This window comes from Papio anubis, chromosome 8 (assembly GCF_008728515.1).
Source record: "Papio anubis isolate 15944 chromosome 8, Panubis1.0, whole genome shotgun sequence".
In the NCBI taxonomy this organism is placed as follows: Eukaryota; Metazoa; Chordata; class Mammalia; order Primates; family Cercopithecidae; genus Papio; species Papio anubis.
Window position 1 is genome coordinate 82748512 of NC_044983.1, and position 12564 is coordinate 82761075.

Below are 12564 nucleotides of genomic sequence, written 5' to 3' on the forward strand. Positions count from 1 at the left end.
AAAAAACATTCAATGGCTTTTCTGGTCCCATTTTTCTCACAATGTCTCAAATCTATTAATATTTATATGTTATGTTTTCTTCCCCTAGAACCTATCAGGCTTTTCTGGACCCATTTTTCTCACAGTGTCTCACCTCTATTAATAATTATATGTAATCATGTTTTATTCCCCTAGAACCCATCAGTTCTATGAGAGGATAGCAACTATATGTAATTGTCTGAAAAGAATAATCCAATGTACAAACATGCTTTTGTTATTCTTGTTATTTGAATAAACTATTTGAAAATGCCTATTACATTAAATTCATTGTTATAGAATACACTGAAAGAAATGTGTTGAAAGTACCGTAAGTGCAATATATGTATTAGTCATATCTATATCAAGGAGCCTGAGCAATGGTATACATTTTTTGGCTTTGTTTTTTTCAGTGATTGCAAATGATGGATTTTATGTAATACTGAAAGGCCTAGCTCGACCTCAAACAAATGTGTATAAAAATCTGATTGAAGGAAGTGATTCACCAGTCTCGTTCATACCTCAGAGTTTCCACAGCTTCATTTTGAGTGAAAAATTCAAAAACTCTACACTTGCTAAGATGTACCTACATTCACATGACTCAATGGTAAGAGATGGGTATTTGCTTTTTCTACAAGTAACAAGATAACATGCTTTTGTAAAACTTTATCTCTTCCAGACATTAAGATCCAGTATCTTTAGAGTCCTGAAATATTTAAGATAATATAGCCTTTAAAATATAAATGATATTATTAATATTGACATTTGACTAAACATTTTTGATAAAGGATGCCTTCAACAGCATCGTGACAACTGGCAAGGTTTGTATGGTATATTTGATAACAGACAAGGTTGATGTGGCTGGATCCCTGAAAGAAGGATAATAGTAGTTTCAGATAAGGGAGAGAGAATAGGTGATTTGAGGAGAGAGAGACAGGAAGACTAATTGATTATGAAGGACCTTTAATTCAAGTCAAGAAATGTGTGTTTATTATGTTTGTCACAAGAGCAATGCTACGATAGTCAAGTAGTTAATTTCATTACATTCAGAAATTCTTAATTGAGGAAAATATTTTGCATCTATATAATATTTCAAGACTATTAGCTGGTCAAAATTGAAAAGTTCCATATCTTTGTAAATCTCTGGATACTCCACATAGGATAGAGGTCTGAATTGACTAGAATTGTGGCTGATAGTTCTCAATTTAGGGTGATCAAGATGTCCACAGTAGAAAAGAGTCAAATAACCAATTAAAACCAAATTATTTGGCATTATGGGGTACAATCAGAAAAATCCAGAACTAATATCACATTCAAGAGAAATAAGCATGGATCATACCCAGAAAGAAAGACAAGGATAAAAATAAACAAGCCTATAAAAGTGTATTATTCATTTCACACGAATGAATGATGTTTCTTCTTGTTAGGGATGGAAAAAAAATGCATTTGCCATGTCAGTGGCCACATATAACGGATCTAATGCTATTTTAATCTGCTCTAGCAAATATGCCACGTTTAGCACAACAGCTATAATTAGGGCTGTTTCCTGATTTAATTTCTAGTAGTTGAATTCAGACTTCAAAGACCCTTTTTTTTTTGAATGTTCAAACTCATATATTAAATGGGGATATGATGGGAATCACCAGAGCTGTATTCTGCTTTAGGTCTTTAGGAGCAGTACTAATTTCTGGCATTCCACCTGAGATGTGATATTGTTTTCAATTTCCTATCTTGACCAGAGTGAGGAAAAGGGTAGAGAGAAGTTTCAGAGGCTTCCACTTAATCTTTACTGTGATAGCTCTTACTGCACAGGCCAAGAAACCAATGTGGAAACTCTACCCACTACCACATATCCATTTAAATTATGCTTTTAGGCACCACGGATATTGCCCATGGGGTAGGCTTATGGACCCAGTGAAGCCACTGGGAACCAGACCTGAACCAAAACTCTACTTTTTAGAAATTCTGCCTATTTATTCTCTGTAACAGGTGACCATGATCACATTTTATGTATCAAGGCTTTAATGTCACTATCTCAAATTTTAGAGCTCCACTTCTCCATCTGGGCCCCAGCCTTAGAATAAAATAATTTAAAAAAAAATACTTGCCAAGGTTGAGACTGCTATAGTGGAGCTCCAGAGAGCATAGATATGAATATATTTCTATCTATGTGCATATCTATCTAGCTCTCTATCATCTGTGTATCTGTCTACCTACCTACCTACCAATTATCTATCTACCTACCTGTCTATTTATATTCCAAGTCAGATTCTCAGATTTTTCTGCCCTCTAACTGTTGAAAATGAGATTTTCTTTATATGCAGTCAAAGAACCCTTGGATTAGATAATTCATCTTAAATGGGTGATTAATTTTCCTCTTCCTTTTATTGTATTCCTTTAGTGCACTGAGAGCTCCAGGCAGCAATCATCCTATGCCATGGTCCTTATAAATACTCATTCTACAATAATCTCAAACATCTGAGATATTGTACCTTCCAGTGCATTCCCTTCTATTAGTACCTAATGCCTGCTTAACATCATTAAAATTTTATCGGTGGTACTGATACAGCGTGTCAGAGACTAGCAGTACTCCAGTGATAGATTTGTATTGCTACCTGGCTGGCAGGCAGTTAAGCTCTACAATATTTTTTCTACTTTAGTAAAATATTTTGAAACAAATGAAAAGATAGAAATCAAGGCAGACAATTTTAACTTGCATCAACTCTGTGGTTTTTGTTGTTAAGTTTGCAGAAGGACAAGTGTATGATTATTGATAAATTTATTTCACATTGCTAAAAACTTAAAAGTATCCTTGCTAACCCTGTCCCCTGTAGAAATTATGAGTTTAGCTGGTGTTATGAAACATGCTGCTCTTTCCCTATTTTAAAAATTTCCCTTTTTGTGTATTTACTTAGCGGTCCTTTTTCAAATAAAAATATTACTATTTCCAAAGATTTGTGTCTAGGAGAGTTTTGTAGTTTTGTACACGTAAAGGGCTATATTTTTCTTTCTCCCTTTTTTTGGCTTTTTTTTAAAAAAACCATTATTTGCTTTTTTATTGCATTGTAACAGAGAACCGAACAACTAAGAAGAAAAAAGTTATAACATTTTCATGCTTCAATTTTACCCTCCAACAGTTTGATATACAAATGGGGATCATTTGAATATAATAAACATAAGGTGAAAAACATCTAATCCAAGGATCAAATTTATTTCTCATGAGATAATATATAGTTCTGAATAAAAATTGTTAAAGCTCCAAGCATCTGCTGTTCTTCCTCTTTACTACACACTGGACGAAAAATGAGTGTGGTATAAATGTACAGTGAAACAATTTTTTTTGCTTTTCTCAACATAGATTTACACATTGAAACTGAAAACTTTTTCATTAGAGTTAATTATGTAAGGAAAGAGATAAAAAATTACACATTTATTTACAAGATCACCAACTTAATGCTTCTAAGTAGCTTTTAGTTTTTCTAATTAGTCTTACAACTTTTAAAATTATAATAAATACATTCAAATTTCTTAGAGACATCTCAGCATAGATATAGTATGGTCTGTGCCAAAACACACACACACATACACACACACATGCACTTCTATATTTTATATTTATATACTTATATATTTAACATTTGTTGCTATCTGCAATAAAACATATTTTACTAAAATCTATTTTTGCTGTGATTAAATTCAGCAAAATTATAAAAGCAAATTATTAAGTTGAAGATTCTCAATAATTATTAAAATAACTTTCTAGTTTGTTAGTAGTAGTTTTCTTTGAAATACATTTGGAACTATGTGGAAAAAACTGATAAAAATATTTAATATATTCAACAAGCAGGGCCCAGTAAGGGTAAAATTATAAAATAGTAATTTGGTGTTTTTTTTTACACCAAACTTTTCAAACAAGTGGTGTAGTATTACTCTTCCATGATACCTGGATCCTAGCACCTCAATCAGATCCTAGGTATTAATGAATAACCTCACTCTTTTTGCTCTTACAAATTCCAATCCTGTTTTTATATCAAATTTTCAAACTTTCATGTTTGATACTCAGCTTGTGCCTTATTGTGCCATAGAATCCAGCAGCGGGAAACATAGTTTAAATTGGTCTATCCCCGCTTCTTTCTTTGCATGCTCTTTACTCACTAGCTTGGCTTTCTGGTTCTTTCCAGTGAGGAAAGGAAGGAGGCTGGGAATTAAAGGCAAAATGGTAACGGGACCTTCTGTGACTGGATGTCCAAATGTAGGCTGGTTTTCTCAGGGTGTTGCTCCTCCTGCAGTCCCCTGGAGCGGGTGTTGCCTCCCAGAGGGCTTTTTAATACTGTACCCTGGATCCCTGGCTTCAGGCAGTGACCCCTTGAATCTCTTTTTAGGGTCAATTCTTCCCTCCAGGAGGTTCTCCAGGGTTCTTCCCTTTTCATACAGTTTAGCTGGATACTTTTTGTGTGTCCCCCCAGTTGATGGGCTAGGGAAAGTTTCAAGTTTACTCTACTACATTTCTATGTCCTCATTCTGAGCCCAGAGGTCACTGGGAATAGAGGAGAAAGAAAACTTCAGTACTCTAAAATTTGTCATGAAGCAGGTATCTTTCGATCTTTGCTGTCAACTTTCTGATCTCATTTCTCAAGAGGATCTGGAATTTACAGTTGAAGGAGTTTGTGCTCATTTGAGACACTACTTGAAATTATGGACTTTGAATCTTATACTTACAATAGCATTCAGCACAAAAATCTGTACATGGAAGTTTTTTTTTTTTTTTTAATTTTTTATTTTTATTTACTTATTTATTTATTTTTTTGAGACGGACTCTCGCTCTGTTGCCCAGGCTGGAGTGCAGTGGCACGATCTCAGCTCACTGCAAGCTCCGCCTCCCGGGTTCACGCCATTCTCCTGCCTCAGTCTCCCGAGTAGCGGGAGTACAGGTGCCCGCCACCACGCCTGGCTAATTTTTTTTGTATTTTTAGTAGAGACGGGGTTTCACCATGTTAACCAGGATGGTCTTGATCTCTTAACCTCGTGATCCGCCCTCCGCGGCCTCCCAAAGTGCTGGGATTACAGGCGTGAGCCACCGCGCCCGGCCCATGGAAGATTTTTGAATAGATAACAGTGAAAGTGTCTAGCAGGGTGTCTCATACTAATCCTGGAAAAATAATTACAGCCTCGCTACTTTGGTCTAGGAATGAGATTACAAGGGCATGGAATACACAGTGATTCAATTCTTAGTTTTTGCCTATGTAAAAAAATAGTTTAAATAATAGCGTATCAATACCAGTGCATTAAAAAAAACAAAATGATATTTATTTGTGATCATTTTGGAAGCTATAATAATACCATTTATTTTCTTGGTAAGATAGGAAAAGGCAATGGTTCTACCTCTCTTTGCAACTGTGTAAGTTGGGGAACCAGAGATAATAAGCATATGTAGAGAATGTAAGTCAAAAATAAAATTCTAAGGCTCCAGCTAACTGAATAGACCCCTCCTCTCAGCCAAGAACATTACAAAGTTAACCTGAAAAAGTAGTTGAGGGCATAGTTGCCAGGGGGGTCAGACATTCCTCATTATACCCTCTTGCTTTTGGTATTCAGGCACAACTGACCAGCATTAATGTTAAAACAGAGACCTTAAGACTGACAAAACATTCTTTGTAGCCGTAAAATACCAACATGACAGATGGCAGGCCCTGGAAGATATTGAAATATTTTACCCCAAAATATATTTCTCTGACATATTGTGAAATGGCCCTGCAAAGCTGACTCCTGTGGGGAAAATCTACATTCTGTAGAAAATTGCCTTCCCTTTCCAGGTCTTTTTCCTGATACAAGAGAAAATTAGCTAAGAATCTGGCCCCTTTTTAAGTCTGATAAGAAACATTTACAATCTATTATGTCTGAAGCCTGCTACCTGGAGGCTTCATCTGCATAATAAGAACCTTGGTAGCTACAACCCTTTATATTAATGCAAATGCTTTATATTAACCCTTTATATTAATTAACCCTCTTCTATTGATTCAAGATCTTTAAATAATAGCTTAACTCTTTCAACCGATTGCCACTCAGAATGTCTTTGAATCCACCTGTGACCTAGAAGGCCCCTCTTGGAGTTGTCCTGCCTTTTCAGATAGAACCAATGCACATCTTACATGTATTGATTGAGGTTTTATGTCTCCTTAAAATGTATAAAACCAAGCTGGAGTTCAACCACCTTGGGCACATGTTCTTAAGACCTCTTGAGACTTTGCCTTGTGCCACAGTCACTTATATTTGGCTCAGAATAAATCTCTTCAAATATCTCAGAGTTTAACTTTTTTCATAGACAATAATTTAATTGCTCATGGCATAAACTTAATTGTTTATATTTATATTAATCTTAATGGGACTAAATCCCAACTCAAAAGTATTCCTTATTTTCTTGTATCAATTACTAGCTAGTGAGTCAATAACAAAAAATCTGAAAAAGGACAGGGTGGAGGGAGGAAATGTGGTGAAATCAACCTTCTGCCAGTATGTATATTTCCTTAATTTACAATAAAGATATTTTGAGCAAATTAATCATTAAACCATCAAATCCTAACTTTTCCATTTCCCAAATACAAAATATTTCTAACCTGTGTTATCAGCACAACCTGTATTATTCAAGCTGAGGATAATGGAGCCATGAGTATTTTATGCATACTGCCCAGTACATCTGAGGTTTTATCGGGTATCTAGAGAAAATTCAGAAGGCATTGATAAATGGTGGATCCAACTAAAGAAAGAATATCTCATTTCATAAAGCAGTTGAATAGCAATTTCATCTTCACATCCCGGATAAAACTCAACCAATTATTTTCAAACAAGAACATATTCCAATTAATTTTAAGTTCTGTGTCAAGCAGACTATTGGGATATCTTGGAAGAGTAAAGGCAAAGTCATGTTGGATAAGGACAAGGAATTTAAGATATTTAATTCTGCTGCCTCCAGATTTCTGATAATGGGTGCTGCCTGACCTTCTGTGTACACCATTCCCTGTGGTCAGTGCTCCATATTCTTTTACTTGCCTCTTCATTATCCAACATTCTTCACAGATTCATTCCCAGTGTGGTCTTACCTTGGTTCCCTACATCTTTTACCTCATTTATTCATGGGCATTTTTAAAAATGGTGTTTTATAGAGCGTATTTTTAATATGCAACACAACTCCATTAAAAACCAAAATGAAAGGCAACTAGAAAAAGAAACTAAAGTTTCCAATTTAAGAAACACATATAAATTATTCATGACGCAAAACAGGAGTCACAATAAAAAATCAAAACTATTTCAATTAAACAAAAACATAAATATCACATATCAAAACAAAAATACCATGAATCAAAACTTGTAACATATATATGCAGTGAAAAAAGATACAGAATGTGATTTGCTATTTAGTATTGATCTACATGTGATCAGAGTATAAAGTTTACGTTTTGTTTTTTAATTTAAAAAAAATTTGTACAAATTTATGGGGAATATGAAACCCAGAAATCTGAGGCAGGTCTCAGTTAATTTAGAAAGTTTATTTTGCCAAGGTTAAACACGCATGCCCATGACACAGCCTCAGAAGGTCCTGATGACATCTGCCCAAGGTGTTCAGGGCATAGATTGGTTTTATACATTTTAGGGAGAGATGAGACATCAATCAATATATGTAAGAAGTACATTGGTTCCATCCAGAAAGGTGGGGACAACCTGAAGTAGGGAGGGGGCTTCCAGGTCAGGGGTAGGTGAGGGACAAATGGTTGCATCCTGTTTCTGATAAACCTTTCCAAAGGAGGCAATCAGATATGCATCTATCTCAGTGAGCAGAAGGATGACTTAAATAGAATGGAAGGCAGGTTTGGCCCTGACAAGTTGCCGGCTTGACTTTTTCCTTTAGCTTAGAAATTCTGGGGCCCCAAGACTTTCCTTTCACAGTCCCATGTGCAATTTTGTTGTAAGTATATAATTGATAGTGATCAAGTCAGGGTATTTAGGATGCCTAGCTCCTGAGTGTAATACATTTTTGTTTAACAATATCACCCTCCTTGCTTATCAGACGTTGAATTTATTCCTTGTAACTGTTTTTATACCCTTTAACCCAATTCTCTTCATCTGCCCCTCCTCCACTTACTCATAGACACTTAAATGGTTCTTTGCTGCTTCTAGGTGTCCCCTGACTCATATCCCAGCTCCCAGTGTTAAGATGACTTCCTTTAAGTCAGGGATCTTATTTTTCTCTAATGCGTAGTATAGTACGCTAGGAGCTTTTAAGGTGTTCAATAAGAATAAATTAAATTAAATCCAGTTAAATTTAATTAGACAGAGCCTTCAAAATGTCAAAGATGATCTGTGAAATGAGCTTTGATTCAACTAAATTGCAACTGATAGAGGATTTAATCTATATTGATTAAAGTTCAGTTATATTACATTTATTTTATCTAAATTGATGTTTAAAATATATATGATTATTTTATTCTTAAAATAAAATGTAAATGTTAGAATATTCAGATGTTCAAAACTAAAATGTCAATCAGGAAATATTTTTACTATAATAATGGCATTGGAACTTAACATCTAATTATCTCTCTGATCATTAAAATATTCAATACCGATAGCTTGTAATATATTTATAACATGAAGATATTTCTTAATCATCCCAACATATAGTTGCCTTTTGTTTTCATCAAGAGTTAAAATGTGTGGTGTAACTAAAAGTAAACATTAGATCATAGTAAATTTACTACTGTTTAAAAATAAATAAGAGAAAAAGTAAAAATTATACTTTGTATAAGATTTTTACAACTCTTCTATTATAAAAGCAATAAAAGGATTATGTTTATTGGTACATATTAAGTCTGTTTGCCAATGCTTTTTTAATAACATCATAAAATAAGAAGACTTCACATATAAACATTAACTCAGATATTTCATTTCAAATACATACACTTAAATAAAATTAAAGTTTTCATTTTTTTAATCTTCCCCCCATTTTTTTTAATACAACTGTTTGTTATTTGACTACATTTATGAAGACATCAAAATATAATCAAGCTTGCTGTTGTTTATCCCATTATATTAAGTATTATATTCAAAGATTAAATAATTTCAACTTTATGTAAATTAAAAATAAGTGTTAAATTTGAAGGTAGGAAAATAAGTATAGTTTCTGGTTTATGGATGTTTGCATGCCTTCTGTGAAATGCCAGATATTGTGTACTCATTTTACTTTTGTCTTCTTTGTCTTTTTATCTATTAATTTATAAGCCTTTTGAGTATAGTAGTGATATAATTTTTTAATATACATATGTTACAAATATGATTTTTAAAATATATTGTTGATATTCTCACTTTATCGTTCTTTTATTATTATGGATGTATTAATTGTTTTTTTCTTTGTTAATGTTTGCTTTCCCATTATTGGCAGTATTTATGATAAGAAAACTAATAATAATTGAGTACTTACTATATGCCCATTTCATTTAAAGTACCACAGGTTCTTGAACTAATATCTCATATCCATTGGTTTATTTTGCTTTAGTGCCTATTTTATCTTCATACAATTTTCCAGAACTGCTGCCTTAAGCCCAGTGTTTTCAGTTTTCTGTTTTGTTGTTTTTTTGTAATTGCCTTGGGATTCTTTGCTCCTCTAATTTTTAAATTTTTCTGGCAAACACAAAATGATGAAAAGATGAGGCAAGCTTGGTCTATAATTTTTATTCTGGCAAACCTGTTCTGTAATTTTTCCATTACTTCTGAAAAAAGCTTATTTATATTCATTTCCCATGTCATAATTTCCATTATCTCTTTCTGTCATTAATTAGACTGGGAATGAGAAGCTTTTGGGTTTGCAGAACCCATAATGGATGATGCCAGTAACTATCAGAATTGTTGACAACAACATAAGCTTTGAGTATAGTCTGTAACTTTTAAATATAGATTTTATTTCTTTTTGAGGCTGAAAATCATTTCATGAAAGTTGTTTGAGAATTTGGTCTTAATCTCTGTATCAGTTAAGAGAGGTTTGGTTTATGTTATCTAAATTATTACTAATGACTTAAACAATAAGAATATTTTTTATCTCCTAGAAAGTCTTCGAGATAGATGACTTTAGGGATTAGTTAATTTAGAACCACAACAAAGTCACCTGGACACAGAGGCTCCCCTATCTTTCCATCCTGTCATTTTTAGAATGCTGAATTTCTTCCTCAGATTTGCACCTTAATTGTTAGCACTCCTCCAGGCATGGGAGAGCAGCACTCCCCAATCTTTTTGGTACCAGGGATCAGTTTTATAGAAGACAATTTTTCCATGGACTAGGGGTGGGGGATGGTTTTGGGATGTTTCAAGAGCATTACACTTATTGTGAACCTTATTTCTATTATTATTATATTGTAATATATAAATAAATAATTATACAACTTCTTATAATGTAGAATCTGTGGGAGCCCTGAGCTTGTTTTCCTGGAAGTAGATGGTCCCATCTGGGAGTAATTGGAGACAGTGACACCGGAATTATGTTGCCTATGTCCAGTCTACTCCATAATCTTGTTTTGGTTACTGTCACTACAAAGAAAACCCTGCTTCACAAAGATAAGATATTGGAAACAGGAGCAGGCTTTTCACTGCTTTTGTGGCAATCTCAGGATAATCTCCAGCTTGACTTTAATCCAGAACATATGGAGATTTGAAATTGTCTCAAACATACTTTTAAGGCCACCATCATTTGTGATCTCAAGCAGTTGATTCTCTTCTAGCATGGACAAAGTCCATTCATCTGACTTGTTCTCAAATGAGTTGCAGATCCATTCCTTCCCAGTTCAGTGCTCTTTTCTAGTTTGGAAGTAATGGTGAAACTCTTTTGAAAGTTGAGAGAGGTGATCATGGACCAGCTCGGAGTAAGAAGGCCCTGGCTGAGTCTCTTTCAAAATCTCTACTAATGTCTGAAACATGTCAGAAATTCCAGTCTTCCCTCATTGCCCCATAATTCCAGTTTGGCTTTGAATGCAACTACTTTATCTGATGGCTTGAACACAGTTGTCAGTCTTCCTTGAAGTGACAGATTGAGTTCCTTGACCAGGTTGAATGTGCCACACAAGTAAGCAAGTTTTGCGATCCATTCTGCCTCACTGAAGTATGCTGCCAGGGGTGACTTTTTCTATAAGAAGTCTCTGGAGTGGCTCTCATAACTCAAAAACTCTGACTAGTGATCTACCTTTAGACAGCCCTCTCATTTCAGAGTATAAGAGAAGACGTGTTTGCTCTGCATCCATCTCTTCATAGAGTTGCGCAAACAGATGTGAGTTAAGGGTATTTAATGTGGTTGATAATTTTAATTACATCCTGCAAAATGTGGTTAAGTTCAGGTGACATTTTCAGTTGTGAAATTCAGGTGACATGGCATTTTTCAGCTAGCCATCATTTCTCTATGGGTGACATGGTGCATAGACTCATATTCAGAAGTGACCTCGTTGACCAGAGTGGTGAAACCAGAAAACTGTACAGTCATGGCAGCCACTTCATCCATGCATACTTACACAAAATGAACAATTTCCCTGATATGTAATCATTCAAAGACTTGAATAGTTCTGCAGCTGTGGTGGTGTTGGTTGGCCAAAAATTTGCCCATAACATATTCTCATGTACATCCTCCTGAAAAATATATCACACAAAACCGAGAATTGTAGCCCTGTTGTCAACATTGGTAGACTCATCAATCTGGGTTGTGTACCATGGTGACTCATTAATCCTTTCTAACAATTGTGCTTCAATATCTTCTGCTGTTTCATCAATTCATCTAGTTATAGTGCTAACTGAAAAGGGAACACATGTCACCTTTTAAACTGCAGTCTCTCCTAAATGTTCACAATGGATGTTTTCAGTAGCAGGTAGGATCAACCTTTACCAGCAGTAAAAGACTTCTTAGCATTAGCAATGCAGTTAGCCACTAAGGGTGATGCTGTCAGTGCAGACACATTTGTTAAAGTGGTGTCCTTCAATAATTGCTTCTATTCTTTGTGTTCACATTTTTTTCTTTTGAAAAACTCCATAGCTTGTCTTTTAATACAGGGTGCTTGATCGCCATGTGGAGAAGCAGCTTTGAAGATTTCATAGCTTCGTTGAATAGCCTGTTGCCATGTGTTATATAAAGCAGGATTGGAGTATGTGAATCACCTGTTGCAGTGAATCTGCAATTTAAATCGGACTCTTGGTATTTTCTTTTAAATACAACTTTCTTTTGTTGGCAGTCATAGAGTCTTCTGTTGGCCCCTCATTGGGTCTTTACCCCTTTTCAAAGAAATATTCCAGTGACATTTGGTTTTTACTCATTTTGGCTAGGGTTAGCTTGTGGACTTACCAAAACTGTGACTGAGACAAGTATACAGTGCAGGAAAGAGGGGTAAACAGAAGTGGTAAATAAAATAATGAGTGGGCCTCGTGTGGACTAAAATAAGTGTCAGATTCTGACTTAAAGCCTGCCACCAGAAGCAACTATACAGTTGAAATATATCAACTCACTTACTACTATAATGCCTGCCACCAGGT

The 12564-nt window shown here is 34.8% G+C and overlaps 1 protein-coding gene across 3 annotated transcripts in view; it reads left to right on the plus strand.

Moving 5' to 3' along the window:
- Positions 1-12564, plus strand: part of CNBD1 (cyclic nucleotide binding domain containing 1) — a 533550-nt gene that overhangs the window by 372558 nt on the left and 148428 nt on the right. For all 3 annotated transcript variants that reach the window (XM_017962161.3, XM_031669659.1, XM_031669661.1), the window contains one exon: positions 429-622. In XM_017962161.3, coding sequence (XP_017817650.1) covers positions 429-622 — 194 coding nt within the window. The remainder of the gene's footprint in view (positions 1-428; positions 623-12564) is intronic.